The sequence below is a fragment of the Camponotus vicinus genome, unplaced genomic scaffold (genome assembly GCF_025532165.1).
Source record: "Camponotus vicinus isolate PSW18456_S1 unplaced genomic scaffold, iyCamVici1.0 SCAF_13, whole genome shotgun sequence".
NCBI classification, from domain to species: Eukaryota; Metazoa; Arthropoda; class Insecta; order Hymenoptera; family Formicidae; genus Camponotus; species Camponotus vicinus.
In genome coordinates, this window is record NW_028141949.1 from 6,336,215 (window position 1) to 6,360,914 (window position 24,700).

The 24,700-nt window shown below is 37.6% G+C and overlaps 1 protein-coding gene across 3 annotated transcripts in view; it reads right to left on the reverse strand.

The window, feature by feature from the left end:
- The window catches only part of LOC145964262 (signal-induced proliferation-associated 1-like protein 2), a 65,003-nt gene that overhangs the window by 3,032 nt on the left and 37,271 nt on the right, over positions 1-24,700 (reverse strand). The window contains exons 1-11 of one of the 3 annotated variants that reach the window (XM_083086814.1): positions 24,450-24,629; positions 7,413-7,590; positions 6,403-6,882; positions 6,048-6,296; positions 5,360-5,755; positions 4,003-4,214; positions 2,071-2,312; positions 1,891-1,997; positions 1,368-1,602; positions 709-1,083; positions 282-443 (exon numbers count right to left, since the gene is read on the reverse strand). In XM_083086814.1, the coding sequence (XP_082942940.1) occupies positions 282-443; positions 709-1,083; positions 1,368-1,602; positions 1,891-1,997; positions 2,071-2,312; positions 4,003-4,214; positions 5,360-5,755; positions 6,048-6,296; positions 6,403-6,882; positions 7,413-7,590; positions 24,450-24,614 (2,801 nt within the window). In that variant the 5' untranslated portion in view covers positions 24,615-24,629. Of the gene's footprint in view, positions 1-176; positions 444-708; positions 1,084-1,367; positions 1,603-1,890; positions 1,998-2,070; positions 2,313-4,002; positions 4,215-5,359; positions 5,756-6,047; positions 6,297-6,402; positions 6,883-7,412; positions 7,591-24,449; positions 24,630-24,700 lie in introns of those variants that run through there. The other 2 variants (XM_083086813.1, XM_083086815.1) reach the window with 2 other exon arrangements.

Consider the following 24,700-nt stretch of genomic DNA (forward strand, 5'->3'; position numbering starts at 1 on the left):
AATACCTTGTTTCTTTCGATTCATTTTCTAATCTAATTCATTTATTATTGATTGAGTTTGATGAGGATATCATGCACTTTACACGTTCAACGATCGACAGTTCGAAAAGGAACAATTTGTTGTCAATGTTAGATAAATCGCGAAGGATTAATGTGATCTCATTTTTAATCACTCACCAACGATCATCGGCACTACTGTGTCCACTACTGCTGCTAGTCATTGTACCCTCCAACGGAAACCGCGGATCGTTGAACGATCTAGAGCTTGATCCAGTACCGTACCCGGAGCTGTTGCTCGATCGCGGTGGGCTGAACGATCGATCGTATCGCCGTTGATGCGACATCGCCGTTTGCTGACTCGGCGTATTATCTGCGCTTGTCACGTTCTCATAATCTCCTTCGTAATTATTCGACAGATAATGGCAGTTTTGCAACGTGCAGCCTCTATCGTGTAGAAAATAGAATTACAGAAACTATTTAATACCTTCGATAATTTAAGTTAAAGAAAAAAATTTCTCGCGGTTTTATTTTAATGCAATTTTATTATTTAAACTAAAAATTGTGCGAGATTTAAACTTATAGAAAAAATAAAAATATAAGGACATTTACATCGGGTTAGGTTTATTAAAATAATTTCATCCCAAATTTGATCTATAAACTAATTAATCTATAAATTAATTAAGGGAATATAATATTCAAGATTCTATACCTTCGCGGATTTCCGTCGTTGGTTGGCGGTATTACAGTGACGGTAACCTGGGCGCTGGTTTTCAGCAGATCAACCATCTGATCGTGACTCAAGGTCGATACGGCCACCTTGCAAATCTCGACCAGCCTGGAGGCTTGTCTTAGACCCGCCTGCCACGACAACCCCATACTTTCGACTTGCGTCACAACACCGTCGGGTTGAACATGGAAGCCCAATTGTCCAAGGCTGTTTCTCTTCAAAGACAATTCCGAGGCCGGTGCACCTTGAGTTACGGCGCGCAGCCGAGCCACAATTTCCATTAACTCGTCCCTCTCGCCGTAATCACCACGTACGTGTATGGTGATGCATTCGCCTTGATGATGATACAATCTTAAACTGAGACGCAGAGCAAAGCAAAAATGTTAGAGTGCAATCAGTCGTTCGATTTCCAATCGTCCGCAAGTGGTTCTTACGATAAACTGATCTTGAATAATGCAGTAAAGCAATAAGTGGCGGTTGCGCGTTTAACAATCGATTTCAGAATTTAATTGCGATTGAACGTTGAAGGACTTAATTTTCTATTGACATCAAAAAAGTTAAGTCTCGAAATAATATATGTGTGTGCGTGCACGCGCATGAAAATATTAATTTCAAGATTAAAAAAACTAAAAGATGATTACCTGTTTGTTTGAGCGTGCCATCCGAGCACGTTCACGCACGGAGTGACAAATACTATCTGCCTGGAATGCTCCTCAATCAGTACGATGGTGTCTATGCTTATACCTAAGTAACAATCTGTGTTCTGATTGCTATCCTCGAGTATGACCTGCCAGCAAATCGCGCCGCGCTGAGACGCGTCGCAGGAAAGTCTCGGTCGTACCGTTGTCTTCTTCTTGCTGCTGAAGGAGAGCATCGCTGTTTCGCAAAAAAAAAAAAAAATATATATCTCAGAAATGCTTGCAACGATTTTACGATTTAATCTAAATTTAATTTAATTTAATTTAATTTAATTTAATTATAATTAATCTAATTAATCATTTTTATATATTAAATTTAATATACTAAACAAAACAATTAGCTTATTGTTTGGAAAATAAATCGCATAAAAATGTTTAATAACATATATAATTAAAAATGTATAAATATCCTATTACTCTATTATTGTTAAAAAAAACGAATTTTTTAAAAGAATTTGCGACATACAGAATTTTTGACCGGTGTCGACAACTGTAGTGCTAGTATAGTTTGTAGCCAGGTCCTTCAGATATTCCTGTCTCGTTCTCGTAGCCATCGTGGCGAATTTTTCGGACCTGAGGAAAGGTATATATTCAGCTCGATTAATTTTATCGACGTATAAAAACCGAAGAAGACACGACATTCTACCTGTGAGCCGCATTTTCGGCGTTTATGACCTTGGCCAGAATAAAATCCACGAAAGCCTTTCCTTTAGGGAACGTAGCACCCTGCGGAACAGGTGGTCCGAAGATGGGCACTTCTTTGCTCCTGGACACCGCCACGCTGTACTGCGTATTATCGGTGCAAGGATTTATGGCTCGCACAATGATAAATACGTGTTGAAACTGAGAGCGTATCCTTCGTGGACTGAACGGTAATGCACCAGGTTCCTAAAAATACGCAGCAATTGCAAGATTATTAAGCTTTTATCATGCAATAAACCAGGGTTGGGAAGTAACGCGTTACTTGTAACGCTGTTACCGTTATAGTTACTTTTTTTGATAACGGACTGGTAACGGCATTACATTTTTTTTTCTGTAACTGTAATGATAACGTAGTTACATTTCTTTAGTAACGATAACGATTTTAACAGTTACTTTTACCGTTACTTTTCATATTTTGAAAATACTTATGACATCGTATTTCTGTCATATTCAATTTTTAGTCATCGACTGACATTCATATAAAATTCGATAATACTTCGGATGAAATTTATTGCTCTGAGAGGTGTCTGTGAAGCTGGCACGACAATCTACGAATTTCAAAAAAATACTAAGAGTTCTGATAGCACTTTTCATAGTTCTACAGTTCCTGATAAAAATTAAAAAAAGTTCCGCATTCTTTATATTAAAAACTCGAAATCGAAAAAATGTGCTAACTTCGCGAATCTAGCACGACACTCTTCCCTCTAAAATACCAAAACGCGTTGAATATTATTATTTTTAGTAAGTTTCCGATAGTTCTGCTATAGTTCAGCCTATATATGCAATTTCAGATCGATATTCCAAAAATTAATAATTTTTTATGAATTTTTAATGTTCTTGACCAGCACGACACTTAATGAAAATGTGTCGTGCTGATGATTTTCCCTAGTTTTAACGGCAGTTCTGGACAGTTCTATAAGAGTTCTATCCTTTAGAAACATTTTTGCGCAGAGTTCCGACCGTTTACCATTTTATAAATAATTATTTAATTATTTATTAATTTTCAGGAACTGTAGAACTATAAAAAGTGCTATCAGAACTCTTAGTATTTTTTTGAAATTCTTAGATTGTCGTGCCGGCTTCACAGACACCTCTGAGAGCGATTAATGACATCATTGGTCAATCACAGTTATTCCATTCTTCTGAGGAATGGATGTGATTGGCCAGCTTTTAAGTTTGACGTAATATCGGACGAGAGTGCACAAAAAGAATGTAAATTTAGCTGTATTTATAAATTTAATGGAAATTAAAATTTTTTTATTTACATGTGAAGTTACATGTTAAGTGCTTTAAAATCTATATCTCTTTAAATTTTTTACAGTTTTGTAAATTTAAAATAAAAAAATTGTTGCTTTTATTAATATTTTAATAAAAAATATTACCAAAGTAAATTTTTTATTTAATTCTATCTTGTTTTAACATTAAAAGTAAAAAAAGGGAAAAGTAACGAATCGTTACTTTTGAAGTAACAGTAACGGTAACTAGTTATTTTTAAAAATAAGTAACTAATAACGGTAACGAGTTACTTTTGAAAAGTAACTTTCCCATCCCTGCAATAAACAACTTCAATATACTCGTTTGATTCATTTAATCAAAGTTGAAAACGTCATCGACATCTATAAATCATTTCTTAAATTCTGACGTAAGTAAATTCAGCGTAAGCAATTCAGAATCTGATTGCAATGGAAAATTAAATAATGATTCATTCTCAAACATAATTGCGATGTCTCATGCGCTGCTCTCGGTGTGCGAACAGGTTGCAACAATAAATCTAGTCCGTCGTCAAGAGCTGTGCGTCATATCCACGCTTCGCGTGCTCATTACACGATTGCGTAATCGCGCGGCTTTAATTTACGATGTTACCGTGGAACTGTACCTGAAATACTATCGTGACTATGTCATTTCCGATGTGTCTTTTCCTCAGCAGCTGTTGCCGGTTATTAGGCGTGAAGGGTAGCATGGTGGACACGTGAAAGGTGACTTCCGTTCCGCGATGCGTCGCTGCTACTGCGTGCGTACCCGTCGAGTCGGTTCTGGTGTCCAGCCCGGCCTTGTAACCCTCGAATCCTCGCAGTCTTATTCTTTGGCCTGTCACATGAAAAACCCGCAATTATCTCAATTGCCCGGCGCGCGGCCCAGGAATTGTCGGCCGTCTCGTTACGTGTCTTCGACTTCCTCCAATGCTTGCATTCGCACATCAAGCGACATAATCAATTTTGCTTTTCGCGGTTTAGTAATGGATAATTACTATGTTAAAAGAATGTTTCTTGGAAACAACGCGATCATATCTTTTCGAGAGAAAATATAAAAAATATATCATTATTTAAGAAAGAAAATGTTATATAAGTCTAGTTGTTTTCTTTATTTTGAAGATTACGCAGGAACGCGTGTTTGCGTTCCACAAATTAAATATCGAGATAACCATCGATTTGACGCCCGCGGAAGCGGCGCATAAAGCAACAACACTTGAAAAAAAGATAGAACACGCGTTTCTCTTTTAGAAAGTAACAACAGTAACCCGTTAATAGGGATAACCAAGGCAACGATTCGCGATGTCCGACCGCGAAATTACGTGCACGCGTTCGCGGATGATTAACTTTATGAAGTACATTAGATAAAATCATTTCGAAACATTGAATCGGTTAATCAGCGATAAAACGTCTCAAACTATCCGTGAAGCATCAGTGAGAATCACGTATAAGATCATGTATAAATCTTCTCTCTTACTTTTATTCGATGTTTACGAGAGAATAATTTCATCGACTTACGAAGAGAGGTTTCCCGGTTCATTAAACTTTGTTAACTCGCTTGTTAATGCGTATATCTTCCATAAAAACATTCTTATTACTAAGAAATATGTCCTAATAGATAATAATAAGTGGAAATCACTCTGAATTAAAGCGGTAATTTTTTAACATGGTCCGAATTAGTAAAAGTAAATAGATGCTCTTGTTAAAAAGTGAAGATAAAGAATTTCTGCTAAAATAAAACCATAAATATTCTTAACATTTATAAATAATAGAAAAAATTCATTACTCCCGATATTCTTCATATATCTCTTTAATATATCTTCAATAATTTCTATTCACCGAAAGCATATGCTTTAAATTTCTAGCGTCAGCAAAAACTCTAGTATTCTTCGCTATAATTTTTTGAGACATTACATTGAGAATTTACACATTGACTTCAAATATTGTATAAAACTAAACATGTTGCAACGAAGAATAACGTACCGATAGTGTCTAAGAATTCCAGGAAGGCCGGACCAGCATGTTGATTGTTATACATCTCTTCCTCGGTCCTTTGGCCGGACCGGCAATACAGGACGCCGACTTTGTATCTGCTAGATAATCCCTGCTCGTCCAATCTGGCCAGCGCTTCCTCAGCGGCGGGCGTGCCAAGCCTCAGGCAGCCCATCTGCACTTCCGGCGCAACCAACTCCAAGAGCTCCCTCGTAGGCGGCCGGCCTTGTGGCCTGATGCCGAGAGCTTCCTCGGGCACGGAACCGCGCAACGTCAGTAACTCTGATGTGCGCACGATCACGCGATACTGATTGACGTCCTTGCGAATGCTGATGGCCACCGGTCCCAACTGTTCCTCCATTCCGAACCAGTTCTGATGCTCTCGTCCTGCGGCAGAATATTTCCTTCTCTTTACATTGTGCTCGAACAAGTGATCAAAAGCTTTGCAAAATTTTTCACATTAATGTTTGTAAATCTTTTTACTTAATTTCTAAAAATTTATAGTATGAACTTTATGTTTAGGTAAAAAATTATCAATTTTAGTTTATCAGTTTTATATATTTTTAAAAAGTTAGGTAATTAGATTAATTTTGTGTAATGCATGCAGTATGCAATTATTAACTCGGCGAAAATTCTTTATGCAATGCAACAAAAGATTTATGTATCTTGGTTCGCTTACCGAGGAAGTATCGTCGATAATAATGGGCCCCCTCGTCAACGCTCTCGATGGGCAGGGGTCGTTTCTGCATCGGACAAGTGTGCTTCCATAGGGTCTCGCCGGGCGGCGGTTCCAGGACGGAAACACCATAGGACAACGGCGGTCTGTGAATTCCATTGCCATGGGAGCAACGAGTAAGACCAACCTCGCGTTCTCCCTCGCCGCCGATCTCATTGCGAAAGAAGGGACACGGCTCTAATAGATCATTGCCTGAAACCGCAAACAGTTACAAGTGAGATCCTCCAAAGAGAAAGCGAATCGCTCGATGGATCTTTAGCTTCTATCTTGTCATATTTCTTTATCCTTTTCAACGCACCTTTTCCATCACCGGCATCTTCCTCGGGAGTCTCGTCGGGGGTGGAGGCTCTCAGAGCACTGGCGGCGGACGCTCCGGTGGCCGTGTTTCTTCTCCTGGCCAAGAGAATTCCCCGGAGTTTCGCGGCGTAGCCCAGGTTCGCCGTCAACGATTGACAGTCGTAGTGGGCGAACGCGCGTCTCCGATGACGCTCCTCTACGTCGGCCGACACCATCGGGCTGGTGCACGTCTCTTCCATCGCCCGCGGTGGTTTACCGCCCCACAGTCTGTTCAGCTTTAGTCGTAGCTTCGGACTGGACCCGGCGCCGGTCGGACCGCAAACCTCGTCGACGTCCAGTGGTTGGTTTCCGTCCTGCTGATGAACGCGACGCAGATAATCGCTGGCGATGATTCCGCGCTGCTCTGGCGGTTGGAAATCCTGCAGTATAGCGAAGAAGTTCTCGCCGGCTGTAATGGACTGCGCCACTACGTCGATGCTCCCTACAACAGGTTAAAATCGAAACTTATGCAACGTTTATGCAATGATTATCGGTCAAAAATATTATATCACTTAAAAAAAAATACAGAAAATAAATAAATATTTTATCTTTTTTCTCTAGTTGTTTTGTTCATGTTTGTAAAATTATTAAAATTAAATTATTAAAGTTAATAAAATTAAGCCTAAAATAACAGCAATAAAACAGCAATATAATTTGATAATATTTACATATATTTTTGTTTATTAAATAATGTTTTTGTTGTCTCTATAAGTGATATGCAATACTTTTAACTTATTGTACATAAAAAAACAAGTTTTATAAAAAACAATGTTAAAATGCCGCGGAAAATTGAGATCAAAATTATATTATTATATATAAAATACCTTTTTCCGAATTATAAAATTCAGCAAAAAGAAATAATAAATTATTCTTGTATAAAATGACTTTCCATTACTTTCTTTAAAATAAAGAACGATTTATTTTTGCCAGTCTTTTAAGTCTTGGAAAATACCTAAGAAGTTCGACTCGTACCGTGAGATCCATATTCTCTCCTGAGAGGTGTTTCTGGCACCCGGGAAGCAGGATCCGGACTATGCGGAAGCTCCAAACTGGAGTTAGACCTATGAAGGGCCAATCCACGACCCACACGACTCACCGGCCCTCCGCTACCGCCGCCGTTGATTGGCAAACTCGCGATCATCTCTTCATTCTGTTAACATATAAATACAAAAAAACATATAAATGATGAAATTTTACAAAATAATATACGATATGAAGTGCTTGTTACACATAAAATATTACGGAACAATCTTATGTTATTCGCGACTAGTTAGAAACAGAAATTGGATAGATTGTCACGCAGCTTAAGTAGAAATAACCAAGTGTTTTTAAACAAGCGCAAACTAGGACAACTAATTAGAATCATTGAGCCTTCCGCAAACGCGCGTCTCTCACTTGGCACAGACATACATATCCACACACACGAATCAAAAGTATACCCGAGGGTTCTACATATTCGCGCGACGAGTTCATTCATCTTGCGAAGTAGCTGTCGTGCCGGTGCCGACTTTTTTTTATCCTTCCCTCTTAATTAAATTGACCCTTAATTACGATAGCAAGGCCGACAGGGCAGAAGCAAAGAGTAGAGATGGGATAGATTAAAAATTGCGGAAGAATACCCGTCTTGCTCGTCACTGTCGGTATTACTAGAATGTCCTAGGTTCAAAAACAAAATCGCATTTTCACTCTCCTATCATTAACGTAAGCACAACAAAGTTTCTCTCCGGCGGTTTTTCTTTTATAATTTAATCTCTTTTGCACTTTAATCTCAAGTAAATAATTCTCATTGTTTTCTCTCATGAAAAAAATGATACATGAGATAAGAAAAATTAATTATTTTATTGACAATAAGTTTTCTATTTTTGTTCCAGAGTATCTTTCAATTTTATTTCAATTTTTATATTCATGTTATGAGATTGAATATATAATTAAATTATTGATATAAATTTAATATATGTGTTTATTATATATTCAATTTATTTATTATAAACAAATTTTTATTTGAATATCGCATTCCCAATTCGAAAGAAACTGGGCGACTTTTGTACGCCTTGCAATTGAACTTTCAAAAGGGAAGGCCACGATCGCCGCGATCTCCCACCCCTGGATCCGTTTCTGGCTGGTATTCGAACTGGCGCCGTCTGGATCTTTTCCTCTCCCTCCTCCCCCTCGCTCTCTTCCGCGGCAGCGAGCGTTAATTGGTCTCGTTCTAGATCCTCATACAAAACGCGCGACTTGCCGGCGATACGGTACGTACGCACCTACGCAACGCGTAGCTAGAGGATGCATTGTCGGGTGCACCTGCTTGCACAAGGGGGAGGAGGGCGGGGACCCCGGTCGACGGGGTTCGAATTAGCGGGTCGTGTACCGTTGACCGATTCGTCCGAACCGCGTCCGGTGAATGGTCAGTCGCATTGTTAACCCTCAGCCGCCCGCGAGTTGCACGCGCTCGGAAATCGACATTTGCGTGTGTCGACCGATAGCGTATTATTCTAACGACACGCACCGTATCCGGGAACAAGGCGTGCGGCACCGTACGTCCGGCGCCGGATATCAACGGTTCCAGGGTTCGGATCGCATTATTTAACCCCGGGCAAACGTTTGAACAATCAAGCCGACCACATGTTCGTTCCTACCTTTCGAAAAGGACATATGAATTCACTCTCCTCGACGTGTTCTTAATTTTATTTATATTATTTATTTTTATACCAATTTTTTACAAATTTCATCAATTTTGAAAAATATATTTTTATTAGTAATATTTATATTCAGACATTCTCGTTGCAATTATGAATTTCAAGAAGATAAAGTAATTTATTATACACATTTTTTTATTAGAAATATATTATTTTTTAGAAATTATTAATATTATTTATTAGAAATTATTGATTTTTTAGAAATTATTAATATTATTTATTAGAAATATATTATTTTTTCTTTTATATACATATATTATACAGGGTGTTTCTTAGTAAATGCGAAAAATTTTAGGAGATGATTCTTTATCAAAAATTAAGGGGGATTTTTCATATAAACATTAAAAAGTTTTAATGAAAAGTTGAATAGGGGTTGCTAGTTTCATCCCCTTATAACAATACGGGAGGCTAAAAAAATTAATAAATTAATAAATAACCTTTTTAAATAATAAATAATAATTAATTAATAAATATTAATAAATAACCTTTTTACTAATAGAAAATATCTACTTAATTTCATTTCTTTAACTTGTTCCAAATTTGAGAAGAAAATAAAAACCTAATTTTTACTCTCATTTTTGGAGGAATGTAGGAGTATGTTTATATGAAAAACCTCCCTTAATTTTCGACAAAGAATCGTCTCCTAAAATTTTTCGCGCTTATTAAGAAACACCCTGTATATACATAGAAATTTTATTTTATTAAAAATAAAAGTTTGCTAATAATTAATTTGAACTTTTATTTCGTTCTCACAAATCGCAGATGTCCCCATTTCTCTCTTTCTATTGTCGCAATCGCATAGAAAAAAAAAAATTACGCGATTCGATTATTACATCTGCTGTCCAGCAGCTTTGCCTCGAGATGACGTTTCACGTATGTACAACGCGCCGCGTTATTCGACGATCGACGTGCCGAACTTCGCCCTCGGCTCGGAACGAAGTGACGAGTGACGACGGGTCGCGAAAAACGGGAGCTGCGGGCCCCGAAGGTATTCGGCTCGAGATCATCGAGGGCCCCGTTGCATTCCGCGCATTCCTCGCGGTCTCTCGCTCGCGCTCCTCTCGCGTCGTCGTCGTCCTCATCGTTTCGTATGCACCGGATGCGCGACGACCGGGAATGCACGCATGCATATCGCAAATATTAATCTTCAGCCTGTTATCGCGACGCCGAATCTCGAACGCCGACACTTGGCGAGATATCGGTAAAAAAACGCTCATCTCGACTTTACATCTTCCTCGGGTCTCTGTAATTTTACAGATACTGTGACTATTTTTCATTTTTAATAAATGTAATAATTAATCAATAATGGCAAATAATTAATAAAGAATGGCTTTCTTTGCAATCTATTATTTCTTTTATCTACTTGACTTTAAAATTATTTTTTACTTTTTCGTTCACGGTAAATAAAACTGAAAACCGATTCTATCTTTCAAAGCTGGAGATAATAACGATGCGTGCAAAATCCGTAGAGGCGGTCGTAAAATACCAGACGCATCTCCTCTGCCTCGTAATAAGTTGAACACACACGCTTGCGTATGCTTGGGAACGCGTGGGTGAGAATCTCCACCCGTGTACGACACACGGAGAAAACAAGTAGCCGCGACCTGCATAATGCGGGTCTCTATCTCAAGGTAGCGTGCGTAAAACATGCTATGCAACAACCGCTGCGCTCGCTTCACGCGCGAACTGCGTCTTTAACGCGGCTCCGATCGTTTCTTTCAGAGACTTTCACGGAGAGGGAGATCTTTTGCTCGCCGCTGGAAAATACACAGTGTCCTAGAATTACACGGCGCGTTTTTTGCACGGTGGAAAAGAGCAAGAAAGTGTAAAATATCGCATTTGTAGGGAGAAAAGTCTGCATTAACGTGCTATAAATTTTTTTCAGCTTCTCGCATTCCATTCACCCGTCGTTCTTGCAGCTTTTTACAAGGCATTGTTCTATTTCTCGATACGTTCACTCGATAAAATAGGAGACTGCTGGCAAAACGACACGTGACGAGTAGAGAAACACGCGGTTGAAGAGCGCGAAAAAGTGAGCACGACGAAATTCAGTCGGCGAAGCGATAATGGAGAAACTTAAGAAGCAATCCCACGGCCAAGCGGAGTTGACTCATCGAGCTCTCGACTCGCCAAGGACAACCGTGTCCGCAAGCTTCGTTCCGCCGGAAGGAAATACTTATATTCGCCGTAAACAGCCGTGCCGCAATTATATTGTACGATAATAATCCAAATCGCACTGACTCAATCGCCCGGAGATCTCGTATTCGTCCCCGATATACGTAATAAGAGGACACGTGATGCTCAGATATCTAGAATTATCATTCCAAATCAAGAACATAATTACGTTATATAATTCTCACATAATTGTATTTTATTATATTATTATTATAGTTTATTATTATATTTATTATTATATATTTTTTATTATATTATTATATATTTTTTATTATATTATTTTTTTATTATATTATTATTTTTATTATATTATATTATTTTTTTGTTATAGTATAACTTCGTAGATAAAATTTATATATTATAAAATATATAAAATTTTAAAACTATGTATTAATTTTTTATATATAATTTAACTTTTTAAAATTATATATTAATTAATTAGTTTGATACAATAAGATAGAGCGAGAAATAAAACAGAGATATAACAAGGAGATAAAAAATATTTATAAAGTTTTACAAAGATGCACGTATCCACCGTTTTACAGTTGGTTGTGTAATGTACTATGGTATTGAGAAATCCAGCCGATGACTGGACATTGAGTATCGACATGACGAGCCATCCATGTTACATCCGTAATCAGAGCTTACGCGTTTCGTCTCGTCGCGCCTTTGTCCGGCAACAGCTGTTCCGTGCGCTTCCTTCACGTGCGATCGGCGGCCTTGTATCGCGGTGATTTATGCGACGATTCTCCCACATTCGAACAATGCGGATCGTCCAACGGGAACGAGATGGGTGGGTGATTACCGTAAAATGAAAATGCGTTACGCGCAAGTGCAGCGCAGCTTAATGTCAAACTTTTGACAGCTTAACGTCAGACGTTCAATGTACATCGAAACGGGCGATTATTTACAAATGATTTATTATTTAAATCACTACTGTTACTCGTGGAAAAGCTGACGCGAATTCCCGCGAATAATCCTACAGTTATAATAACATTACACGGACGTATATCTTCTCTTTTAAAAAGCCTGCGCGCCGATTAACGCATTCCGCGCACATCTCATGCACCTCGTTCGCCCCAGCGTGTTCGTCATCGGATAGACTCGCCGACAAAGTCATGGCCGAGTCGACGAAGGAGAGAACGACAGCCGACGTTACACGTTCCAGCCACTCCGGGAGATAAGAAGACCACCTTCGAACTACCGAGAAGCTCGCGATGCCGCGATAACCGGTCGCGGATGGTCGTCATAAGACGAGCGCGGGCGGGTGGGCCTGTGATTACGACGACGACACGAATACTCACGACGATCGCAAACAGACCCGTACGTAAAAGGAAGCCAGAAATCCGCGGCCGCTTTAGACGCGGAATGTAATAATCGCCATTATTTATGATCCGGATTTTAACGTTGACCCTCTTTTCGCGATCAGGGACACGCGTGACCCGCTTACTCGAGTTCCCTGTAAATTGATGATGCTCGTAAAAAGCCTTTTATAGATGAAAGAATTTGATTAATTAAAAAAAAAAAATTAATTTCGGAGGAAGAGCACGAAAGGCTTGTTTGGATAAAGGCGTGACGAGACGAAAACGCTCGAGGTCTGATTACATTCACATTCGCTGGTGTAACCTGGACCTTGTCATGTCGATATTCACTGTCTAGTCATCGTTTGGATCTCTTAATCAATATATTACGCCAAATTGTGAGACAGTGAATATATACATGGAATTTTAAATAAAAAATATTAAAATTAATTCTTTTATTTCTATCTTGTGTTTTATAATATTTTTATTTTATTTTTACTTTCACATCATTAAATTAATCAATTAAATGTAATGCTTCTCGGTTTTAATTTCAGATATATTTTTCAATTAAAAGAAATTTCATACATAAAAAATTAATGTAAGAATTTCTTAATATTTATATTTATATATTTCATTTATATTTTTTTATTTATATTTTATTTATTTATATTTATTTATATAATATTTATATTTATATATTTTATAATATTACATATAATTGTCACGCGAAAGAAGCCATTTCACTGGCAACGTTACTCTCAGGAATTCCTTACGTCCCGCTTTGTGGGTAGGAATCCCGGTGCGCCGGTGTATCGAATTCCTGCGTCGCGCCGGCGATCAGCGAGCGTGAATCGTCGCGGAATCGCGTTAGCGCGACGACTTTTCCGCGGGTACACGCTGTGGGAATGTTCGCGGTGCGTGCAACCGCAAAGCCGAGCACACGTCGCGTAGAGTGCGTGCGACCGCGTGTTCTCGCGTCATCGCAGGTACGAGACGCGCAGGTGGATCGTCCGGCGTCCTTCTGCTATTCTCTCCTTCTTCCACTTCTCTTTTTTTCTTTCTCTCTCTCTCTCTTTCTCTCGATCGGATGTCCGCTTCGATAAGTTTCACGGATGGTCCGCTGGTACGCCATGTTCCACCGAGCAGAACCAAGTGTATTGTAACCCGGGGAACACTGTCATTTCACTATATCCGAGAAGCAAAAGGGAGTCACTTTCTAAATTGCCAGTTCTGATGTTTTCGCTATAATCGAAAAGTCGAGGTCTCTACGAGCTATGTGGAGCGAGGAAAGTTCTATTCAAGCTCCTATAAATGTTCAAGAGTAATATATTACACAATTCGACAATGTAATATATAATAAGATTAATTTTATATATAATGATTAGTTTTATATATTTATATATTTGATATATTTATGTATTTTATATATTTATATATTTTATATATTTATACATTTTATATATTTATATATTTTATATATTTATACATTTTATATATTTTAATTTTATATATTTTATATATAATGACAGTGTAATATATAATAAGATCAATTATATATATTTATATATTTTATATATTTATATATTTTATATATTTATATATTTTATATATTTTAAATTTATATATTTTATATATAATGACAATGTAATATATAATAAGATTAATTTTATATATAATATTAATTTTATATATTTTTTCTCTGAAATAAAAGTCAAAAAGTATCGGGTCAAATTTTACAATTAATTTTCTCAAAATAATTTTTCAAAGTTTGTATCGTGTCGCAGGAAGATAAGCGGAACAAATGATATCTCGACGATCGTGGATAGAAGCAAACTTCTTAATGTCCTTTTTAATCGTAGAACACATCTTTCTTCGCGTGTAATTAATTAAGTCGTGAGCTCATCGGTAATTAATTAATTCGTGACACAGATTCTCCCTGATGGGAAATGCAAGCACCCGATACTCGATGAAGGAATCGCAAACGATGTCGGCACAACGTTCTTTCGCACGTTATTTCTCGATAATACGAGCACACGGTTTATTCCACAATTTCTTAAGCACCGCGTGCGTGAAACGTACGATGCCGATGATCCGAACTAGTTATGTAAATGCATGCTGCGCATTCCCGATGCGATCTACGAGTCGTATCGCGATGTCCTTCTTATGTTAAAATGCAACGCGAAATACATTCTTCATTCGTAATCCTTAAATGTCAGAAGAGATCAGTGTTTTTTTGGACGATTTGCTAAGAGCGATCGAATCAATCATGTAAACTCGCGTTGACAGATGATTACCCTGCACTGCCAATTAAGGAAAATTTATTTACTATTAATTTGAAACGAACTAAATTATTTTTAATAACTTTTATTGAAAGAAAATATTTATAATTTGAGTAACAATTGTTTTTTTTGCTGGTTATATCGCGAATGAACTCTTCTCGAGAATAACTTGAACGATTTTTCTTGAAAGTGTCATGTAGGAAGGAATTGCAAAAGTAAGCGACATAAAATTTCTACTCATTCCTCTAGTCATTGTCCTCGAAATCTCGTAATATTAATACAATACGAGAGCTCTTAGAGAGAGAACATTGTGGAGAGTACAGTGCATTTTTATCTCACGCGATTGTGCGTGAGATAAAAATGCGCGATGAGAAAGAGAGAGAGAGATGTGCCCGCTCTTTTACGAGGCCACTATCACGTACACGTGTGATAACACACGCGACTTTTATTAGGCGCTAGAGAGTTATCGCTGCCATATAAGGAGTCGGCTTCAGAAACGAATACAGTTTTCCTGTCCTGATTAAATCTTAATTCCTCTCAAAGATACGCGCTCTTTTAAGGAAATTGTTAAAATGGAATAATTAAAATTATATCTTTTATATTGCGATAAGAATCATCTTCTAATCAATGATAAAAAACATCTGTTTTCATATACTTTCTAGTATTAAAATAATTATTAATTATTCGTGTTAATTTTTATCACTAGTGTTCTCTTCAATTGATCTATGTACAGTGAGAAAAAAATTGTAAACTTGACTAAATATTTTCGACTAATTATTATTTTTTTTAAATTAAATAATTTGAAATTTATATTATATGAAATTTAAATTATTTTTTTAATTGCAATATTTAAGTATTTAAGTTTAAATAGATGCTATACTAGATTTAATATGTCGTATTTAATTTAAATATTTTAATTAAAAGAATAATAATTAATTGAAAATATTTAAATTTACAATTTTTTTTCTCAGTGTAGTCAACATTCTATTTTTGGAATTTCGTTATAATTAATGATGTCCTGCCTTTCTTTCCCGAGAATTTCTACAATTCTGATAAGATTGCGCTCCCTTCGCTGCTTATGAGTAAAATGCAAAGAACTATAAGCAATAAGGTTTTTCATAATTACGCGAATTTCCATCGCGGTGAGAGAAACGATTCGCATTTTCCCCTACTGCCTCTCCCCTTTCGCCTTTCGAGTATCTCGAGCGTGAACGCACAATCCGCATAAAGATGCGGAGCATGGAATATTGCTTTACTTCTTTCGCGAGACTAGCAGCACTACCGAGTTCATAATAGGCGTTGCCGACGGAAAATGTTTTTCCGCCGGTTTCCGCCCGTTGATTGCGTTCGCGCCTCCTTATATGGTAGTGGGAAAGTCATTATTTCTTTAATTATTCCGCGCTATTGAATAGAAGGAGGCATCATCATATTTAACGAGTCGACGCAACCATAATTTTTTTATTCAAACTGCTCTTCAATGCATATGTATCGTGATTTAAAAAAATTTTTCTCCGTTTTTCATCAATATGAATGAGAGAGAACTATTAACTGTGGGGGAATTTTTGAATTTTTTATTTTTCCCTTATTTAACATACATGTATTTGTCTTCGGCGACAATATCGGTCATCAGTAATGAACTGCTAAGCTCGTTAAAGATACCCTCATCAAGAGCAAGGAATAAAGAATGAGGAGAACTCGATTTTTTCGAATAAAATTCCCCCATCCAGCCAGCCTACAATTTTTTTACGCGCGCTATTTTTCAATACAAACATTCATCTATGCATATTTAAAAGAGTCGAAATGCGATGGTCGCTTTAACCATGTGTAGCAATTTCGCGAGGCAATTACTCCGAGTGGCATGTGTCCGGCGTGATGGCCAAAACTTGATACGTAACGTTAGAAGAAAAAAAAAAAAAAAAAAAGAAAAAGAAAAGGATATGACGCGTATCTCCGGTGAGTTTCTGGCGAGAAAGAAATTTCTAGCGTGGCGAACATTAATTTCGCGGCCGGTTTTTGTTCGATGAACGCGCGCGCGCGTTGCCTTTTTCCCTCGCCGATGTAATAACCATTAATGCCCCCCCTCCCCTCCCCCCGCCCGATATATACTCGGAAAAGCGCCGTTCTTCCTCCTCTTCCCTTTCGTAGCAGCGTTGAAAATACAGATTCGACCCGTGTTTCTCTCGCGCGAGTGTCCTCGTGCGTGAAAATCTCGCCGGAGGAAGCGACGAGAACGAGATAACAACACCAAGTATTCTGTTATCGCGACTAGGAACTCGCGACTGGATTAACGCGGATGAGAACGAGAATGGACGTTAATTGTTTCCTGAAGAGAATAAATGCACAGCCGTTCGCTGAACTTCCCGTCGAGAGATTATCGCGGAAAGATTGCGCGCCGTAAGTAGCTGCGATAAATAATCGGCCAGCCTTTTTAATTGTGACAGAGCTTACCTGGACGAAGCTCATGAATCTCGAATTAAAAGTCGTCATATAATACGATTACAGTTTTCCGGGTCCTCTTATCGAGGGTTATCAAACTTCCTTCGAGAGGCCGAATAAATGAAATACAATATTTCAGATAAAGCGTGTTTTGATTAATTAAATTTAATTATTTGATTAATAAAAATTCATTGTATCTCTTATCAATTGAGATATATATATATATGTTTTATTTAAATATTATTTCGAGATTTTTTTATCATTATTATAGATATAATTTTTTTAATCATTAGTATAAAGATATAATTTTAATCATTATTATAAAGATATAATTTAGATATTCGAAAAATTACAATAAAAAGATATTTAATTATTAAATCATAATTAAGTACTAAATTATACGATAATGTTTAGATATTCTGTTATTTATGAAAATCCTAACTCATGTATAAAACATGAGATAACAAATTGCAGAGTTGTTAAATTGTTATAATACGTGTTGAGAGTTGCGCGAACGCGCAGTTGATTACAAAATCATATTTCACCTCTTCGACTTACTTCCCCTCCCTCCACCCCCGCTAACTCGTAATAACTCGTATGTTTGCAGCGCAATCTTTCCGACGCGGGTGCATCGAAGCGGAGCGTCCGGCCGTGGATTAATTGGTATAATGCGATTCAAATTTATCCAATTAAAAATTATAATTCTTCCATTGTGTATACGCCGTGAAACATGCAAAGCGGAATTACGTTGCCGGTGTAAATAAGCTCAGCCCGCGCGTTATAATGGACGAGGGAAGAAGAAGCAGAACGTGTATCCCGTGTACATGAACGCCGACAGATTTCCTCTTTTAAATGGATGCACGATCAGGGGTTTTTTCTTCAACGCTAGACCGTATAATTTGATTTTTCCTCCGCTCCCTCTTACTTTAAAACAGACTTTAAAGTAGACGCATCATGCTTGCGAAAATAAGCTACTATTAATTTTTCGTAAATTAAATATTCATTGTTAAATTTATGCATTTCACATTTTAATTCAACATTCTTATAATAATTTTTAATATCAATATTAATATTTAACTTTGAAAATGTCATCTTTCGATTGAAGTAAGCGAATATTTTCGTCAATAAATAAAAAAAATAATAATAAAATAACAAAATGTTTACACGTTAATTTAATTAATTATACCATTATTTTAGCATTAAGAAATTGCACAAAATACGATTCCCGTTGTTTACGACATTTGCCGTAATATTGAAACGCGTCAGACATTAATGCGTCTGTAAACGATGTAACGAGAGAAATCCGATAGTAAATTGCATTACTCAATACAGGGAATATTGGAAATCGAGTGATGCGTAAGCGACTGGTTTCAGATGTCGATTCGACATATATAAGTGTCAATATATGCAGATTCAAGGACGCCGACGTTTCGCATACCAGCTAATTACGTGCGTTCGTCCCACCTGGAGCACGCACCACGACTCATCGCTATTCGAGAGAAAAAGAGAGAGGAAAGCATAATCGAGACAATATCTATGAATTGACGAAGATGCAAAATCGCGATGCGACAGACACGAAACAGACGCGGAATTGACGCTTTTGCAATTTCTATTTTCTGTTCCTGCAAGAATAGAAGTGATCTTTAAAAACTTTTTAAATATTTAAAAAGATATTTTTCTCAAAGACACTTATTGTTAGATTCTTTCTTATTTCTATTAAATATTATATTTAAATATTATTCTTATTTCTATTAAATATTATAATGAGATGATTTTTTTTCTTTTCAGTTTCTATATATTTTTACACATATTTATGAAAATAATAAATAAAACATGTATTTAAAATTATATATATAATTTTAAATGTAAAAATATATACAGAAGTACAGTATAAATACAGAAATTAAAGAAAAAATCCTTTTCTCGCCATAATATTTTAATAGAAATAAGAAAAAAATCTAACAATAAGTGTCTGTAAAAAAATATCTTGTCAAATATTTAAAATGTATACACGTATAAAGCTAGACCAGCGATCGGCGTCACCGAGAATACCTGTACGGGTAAAAAGACTCGAGAAATACGCGCTATACATATTTATATAAAATGATAAATGTCTCTAATATTCCTCCGACTGCGCACAGGCGTGCACGATGTATATTAAATCGTGCGCGCGGAGCACAATGGTGCGCCGTAAAATCAGTGGCGCATCAAATGCGTAAAAAAAAAAAAGAAGGCTGCAACGGATAATGATTATTGTAGACGATAAAGGCAAGGTAAGAACGTGCGCGCGCGGGAGCGGGAGCGGGAGCGGGGGCGGGGGCGGGGGCGGAGTGCCTGTAATGACGAATGCGGCGGAGTGCATTTCGAAGTAGCGCTCGCTCGACGATAAGTCCGATACCGTCATCTCGACACGCGGGGAGAGACAATTAATCGCGCGCGCACCCCCTCGCACCCCCCCCCCCCGCATCTCGCGCGCAAACCTCCCCCTTCGCTAAGAAGCGAACTTAATATCTCGCAGCGGGATGCGATCGCTCGAGAGTGCGCGGTCTAATGATATTATCTGACGAAATAGCGATTCCCCCGTCATGTTACTCACTTGCCACGGCTCGCTCGAGATTATTTCGTCGAAAGGGTTACATACGTGTATCTATCTAATATTATACGCGTGATTACGCGTTTAGGACGTAGAAATGGAGCTGATAACAACAGGCTACTCGTAATTGCGAATTAACCGCCCTTAATCATGCGCAGGCACAAAGCGCATAATTAGCGTGTAATTGGGTGCGTCTAATTTTCTCGAGCCCTATTACAAACGCGATGATGTTAATCGTTGGCGCGCGCACTCGGTGCGCATCGCGCGCCACAAATGCCTGATAACGCGAAGCAAAGTATATCCTTGGGCGCCTTGGGTGTTTGCTCGGGTAAAAGGGTAAACGTTGAACGCGCTCGTTGGCGAGTTAACGAGATCCCCGGCGGATCTCTCTCGCCGGCCTCTCGCGCGCGTACAATTAATACTCGGAGAGACAGATGTAGCGCGCGCCCGTATCCTCGCCTTCCACTCTTGGCTTCCACGAAGCGCCTCCGATCTAGCGAGCCACGGGCTCGCGAAGGGAAAAAGGGATCGACGAACTCGACGCGCGACCGGTCGCTTCCCACCGCGAGATGCCCGTCTTATTGGTCGTAGGCAGCATTACATCCCGTAATGGGCGAAGCTAAGCCGTTCTTTTCTCCTTTTTGTCCACCAGTCAATCCTACCCATCGGAACTCAGAACACTCGGTCACGTCGAAGCGTTTTACGGTTTCTCGAATGAGCTTTTCTTTCTCTTTCTTTGCGTATGTGTGTAGTGAGTGCAGTCTAAACAAAGCTCTCGTTAAGAGACGATAAAATTGCTTTGTTATATCATTTTTATGCGACTGTGTAAGGAATACCATCTTCGCTTAATTTCTATTTACAGAGGCCATTTTATGGATTAATTCTCTGATAAAAAATGGATTAATTCTCTGATAAAAAATTATTTATTTTTCTCTAGGGAAAAAAGAAAAATCATTATATATCTCAGTCAATTTGAACCATTATAAATAATTAATTAAATTGAAGGAATTTCACTATATCTGTGATTTAGAAGAGGGTAATAATTTAATCATTCTAAAGAAGAATTTAAGGGGGTATACCTAGTCAGCAAGTCGAAAAAAACGTATTTTTGGGGAATTTAAAAAAAAAACTGTTAGGTATTTTTATTTCATCGATTCTTTATCATAATATATATCTATCAAAGAAGTTTTCATAATTTTTTCAATTAAAAATATCGAGAAATGTAGGCACAGTAACTATTTTCCAGAGACATCTTTTTTCGGAGATGCTTGGCGGTGAGCAAGATTGCTCGGAGCTGGATCACCTGAAATAAAAAATTCAAAAGGATTTAGTATGAATTGATCTAGTCGGTGAACGAAGGAATTTTAATTTTGATGAAATCTTTTTTTTTATTAAAAGAATGAAAAGTTTTAACACGAAAAATTAGTATTTTTGCGTCAAACGTCTGTCACATTGTCAAAAATCAATTTTTTGTAAAATCCTTCGTTCATCGACTAGATCAATTCATACGAAAGCTAAATCCTTTTGAATTTTTTATTTCAGATGATCCAGCTCCGAGCAATCTTGCTCACCGCCAAGCGCCTCCGAAAAAAGATGTCTCTGGAAAATAGCTACTGTGTCTACATTTCTCGATATTTTTAATTGAAAAAATTATGAAAACTTCTTTGATAGATATATATTATGATAAAGAATCGTTGAAATAAAAATACCTAACAGTTTTTTTCTTAAATTCCCCAAAAATACGTTTTTTTCGACTTGCTGAATAGGTATAACCCCTTAAGTAAAATAAATTAATAATTATACGTTTAGAAGATAAAGCTTCTCAAATTAAAAATATTAATATTATTAAACTAATAATTGAAATAAAACCTATGGAAGAAATAATATTTCATGAAAGAAAAGTATCTGGATAATCTGAATATCGTCGAGGTATTCCTCTTAAACCTAGAAAATGTCGAGGAAAAAGTGTGAGATTAACACCAATAAATATTCTAATAAATTGAATATTTAATAAGAAATTATTTAAAGAAAATCCAGTAATTAAAGGAAATCAATGAATAAATCTAGCAATAATAGCAAAAACAGCACCTATAGATAAAACATAATGAAAATGAGCTACTACATAATATGTATCATGAAGAATAATATCAACAGATGAATTTGAAAGTATTACTCCATTACTTATATAAATATATGTTCAAAAGAACACATATGTGCACACACAAATATTACCTTTGCTACTTTAATTTAAAGCAACACGTATCTCCTGACGCAGCCGCTCGAGAAGAGGGATTGCATCAGCAGCAAATATTATTGCTCCGAGCGAGAAGACTCGAGAACCACTATCTTAGAAAGAAGCGGCTCAGCGCAACTACTCACACCGTTGTTGGAGCAACAGATCGCGAGAGGCGTTCGCACCGTTTTAACTCGACAATGCAGACGATAAGTTAACGGTATATCGACGTATCGAGCGACTGTATATATGTTTGTAACAAGCGCAAGACCATCAATCACCGACTCCGTTTCGACGACGAGCAAATAAGAAACTAAGGAAGGCAAAGGGACGAAAGGGAGGGCAAGGGGAGGAGAGGGGGAGAGTCAGACTCATGGGGCCAAATGTATAATCGAGATCACCATCCTTTGCTGAAAAAGGAAAAAAAAGGGAAGGAGAAGAGGCACCAAGAGCAGTCACTCCATGCGGTTACATCACGCGGAGCATCGGCCTCTCAATCCTTTTTCTGCTCGGTTTGCGGACACATGCGAAATTTTCTTGTTAACGTTCGCGACGGAGGTCTGGAGATTCTGTCGAGACGAGCGTTTCTTACCCGTCGATCGCGACGCCAACCGTTCTCCGAGAACGTCATTGATGGGATAAAAGCTTTAATTATATACATATATTTAGTAAATTACGAGGAACATTTAAAAAGAGAAATAAACAATTTGCAAGAAAATGTCTATTTAATCCAATTCAATCCACGTTTAATTCAAATTTAGATTAAATAAAATAATGAATGAATTCGATATTATAATTCGCGAATTAGATTTAATAAATTACGGAGAGCATTTTTATAAAAGAAATGTAAACAATTTGCAAGAAAAAAAAATATATATATTTAATCAAATTTAATACATTTTTAATTGAAATTTAGATTAGATGAAATAATATGAATAAATTAAATGTCATAAGTTTTCAATGATAAAATTGATAACCATTAATTGATTGATTTTACGCGATGACTTTTTTAGACAGATGAAACTCTAATCATTTTCCCACACAAGGGGCGCTTTGAAATAATAATTTATAATTACAAATTTTATGACGAAAAGGGGTTAAAATTCTGGTCGCGAACCGTATTTGCGAAATGGTGCATTTAGAATTGAATTAAACCGTACCAGCGGTAGCTGACTCCGACATTTGGAGGCCGTTTATTATCTCCGCTTGATATATCGCGATACTTTATTGCCGACACACGACGAATATTTCACGGTCCCGTAATAGGATATCTCTTGGAAACCGCTACGGACCGAACGAGGTATTACGGTATACGCGGTACATGAAAGTTTGCTCCAGATGCCCCGAAATTAAGATCAATTTCCGATTAGCAATATTTTACAAATCTTATTTTTCCACTTAATTAATTTCATTAAATTCTAAAATAGTGATCTTTCGCGGAGGCTAACATTTTCCAATGAAAAACACGTAATAAATTGTATAAATCAAAGCTACCGCAAGTTGTAATCGCAATCAGCGAAATTTGCGAGCGTACGCGATTATCAATAGCAATTATTTATTCGATTTCGCGGTTTACGCGCGATTTGCATCACGGATGAGTAACTGCTGGGGAGGAAAAAAAAGAAAAAAAAAAAGCTTCTGCTATTATGAAATTTTCATTTGCAAGTCCAACAACGGCTGCGCATATTTTGAATGCGATAGTTGCCGCATTCCGAGCCGCGGTTCGGTAAGGTTTCAGGAATGTACCCGCTCGATTCAGGACAATCGGGCAGGAATGCGAGAACCGTCGGCGTCGTCTCGGTTCCGGATCGTCGGCAGAGAAACGAGAAGGTGGGTACGCGTACGTGTGGAATCTCCCTCTCTCCCTCGCCCTCTCTCTCTCTCTCTTCGCTGACAGTGAGTCATCCACGAGACTCGTGTCGCGCGACAGCCTTAACTCTCGAGTGCATCGTACTCGATAGACTATCAATATATCTCCCGTCATTTCTAGGGATGATCTTGTCAACAAGCGTATACGCACAATGTGCTTGAAAAATGTCGCAATTTCTTTAACGACAAAATTAATAAATAATAAATTATCATATATTTATATATTATTATATATAATAAATTAATAATTAATAAATTTCGGAGTCGAGTTTTCCTCAGGGAAAATGTCATGATTTGATAAGCCTAATATTTTTTTATCCATTAAAAAGTGACGATAATAATGGAAGAGATACGACAGGGGAGGTGTGATTGAAATTTATATAAAGATCGGCGTTAAAAAAATGACTCAAGCATATCTAATCATTACCTTCTTCGCGGAGCGAAGTTTCTTGTCACCTGCGGTCAACGTGTCATTTCGCGGAAGATTCATTTTCTCGTTCTCGCTATCGTTCTTTTTTTCCTTCCGCTTCCTCGGCGATGGCGTCAGGCACGTCAACGCGTCTAGGATGTCGCGGATGATCTTTTTCGACATCGCGCCCGATTAATCCGCGAGCAGTTGCTCCCCCGGTGGTCATAACCGAACTGAGCGGGAATCGGGCAACGAATGGAACAATAGCA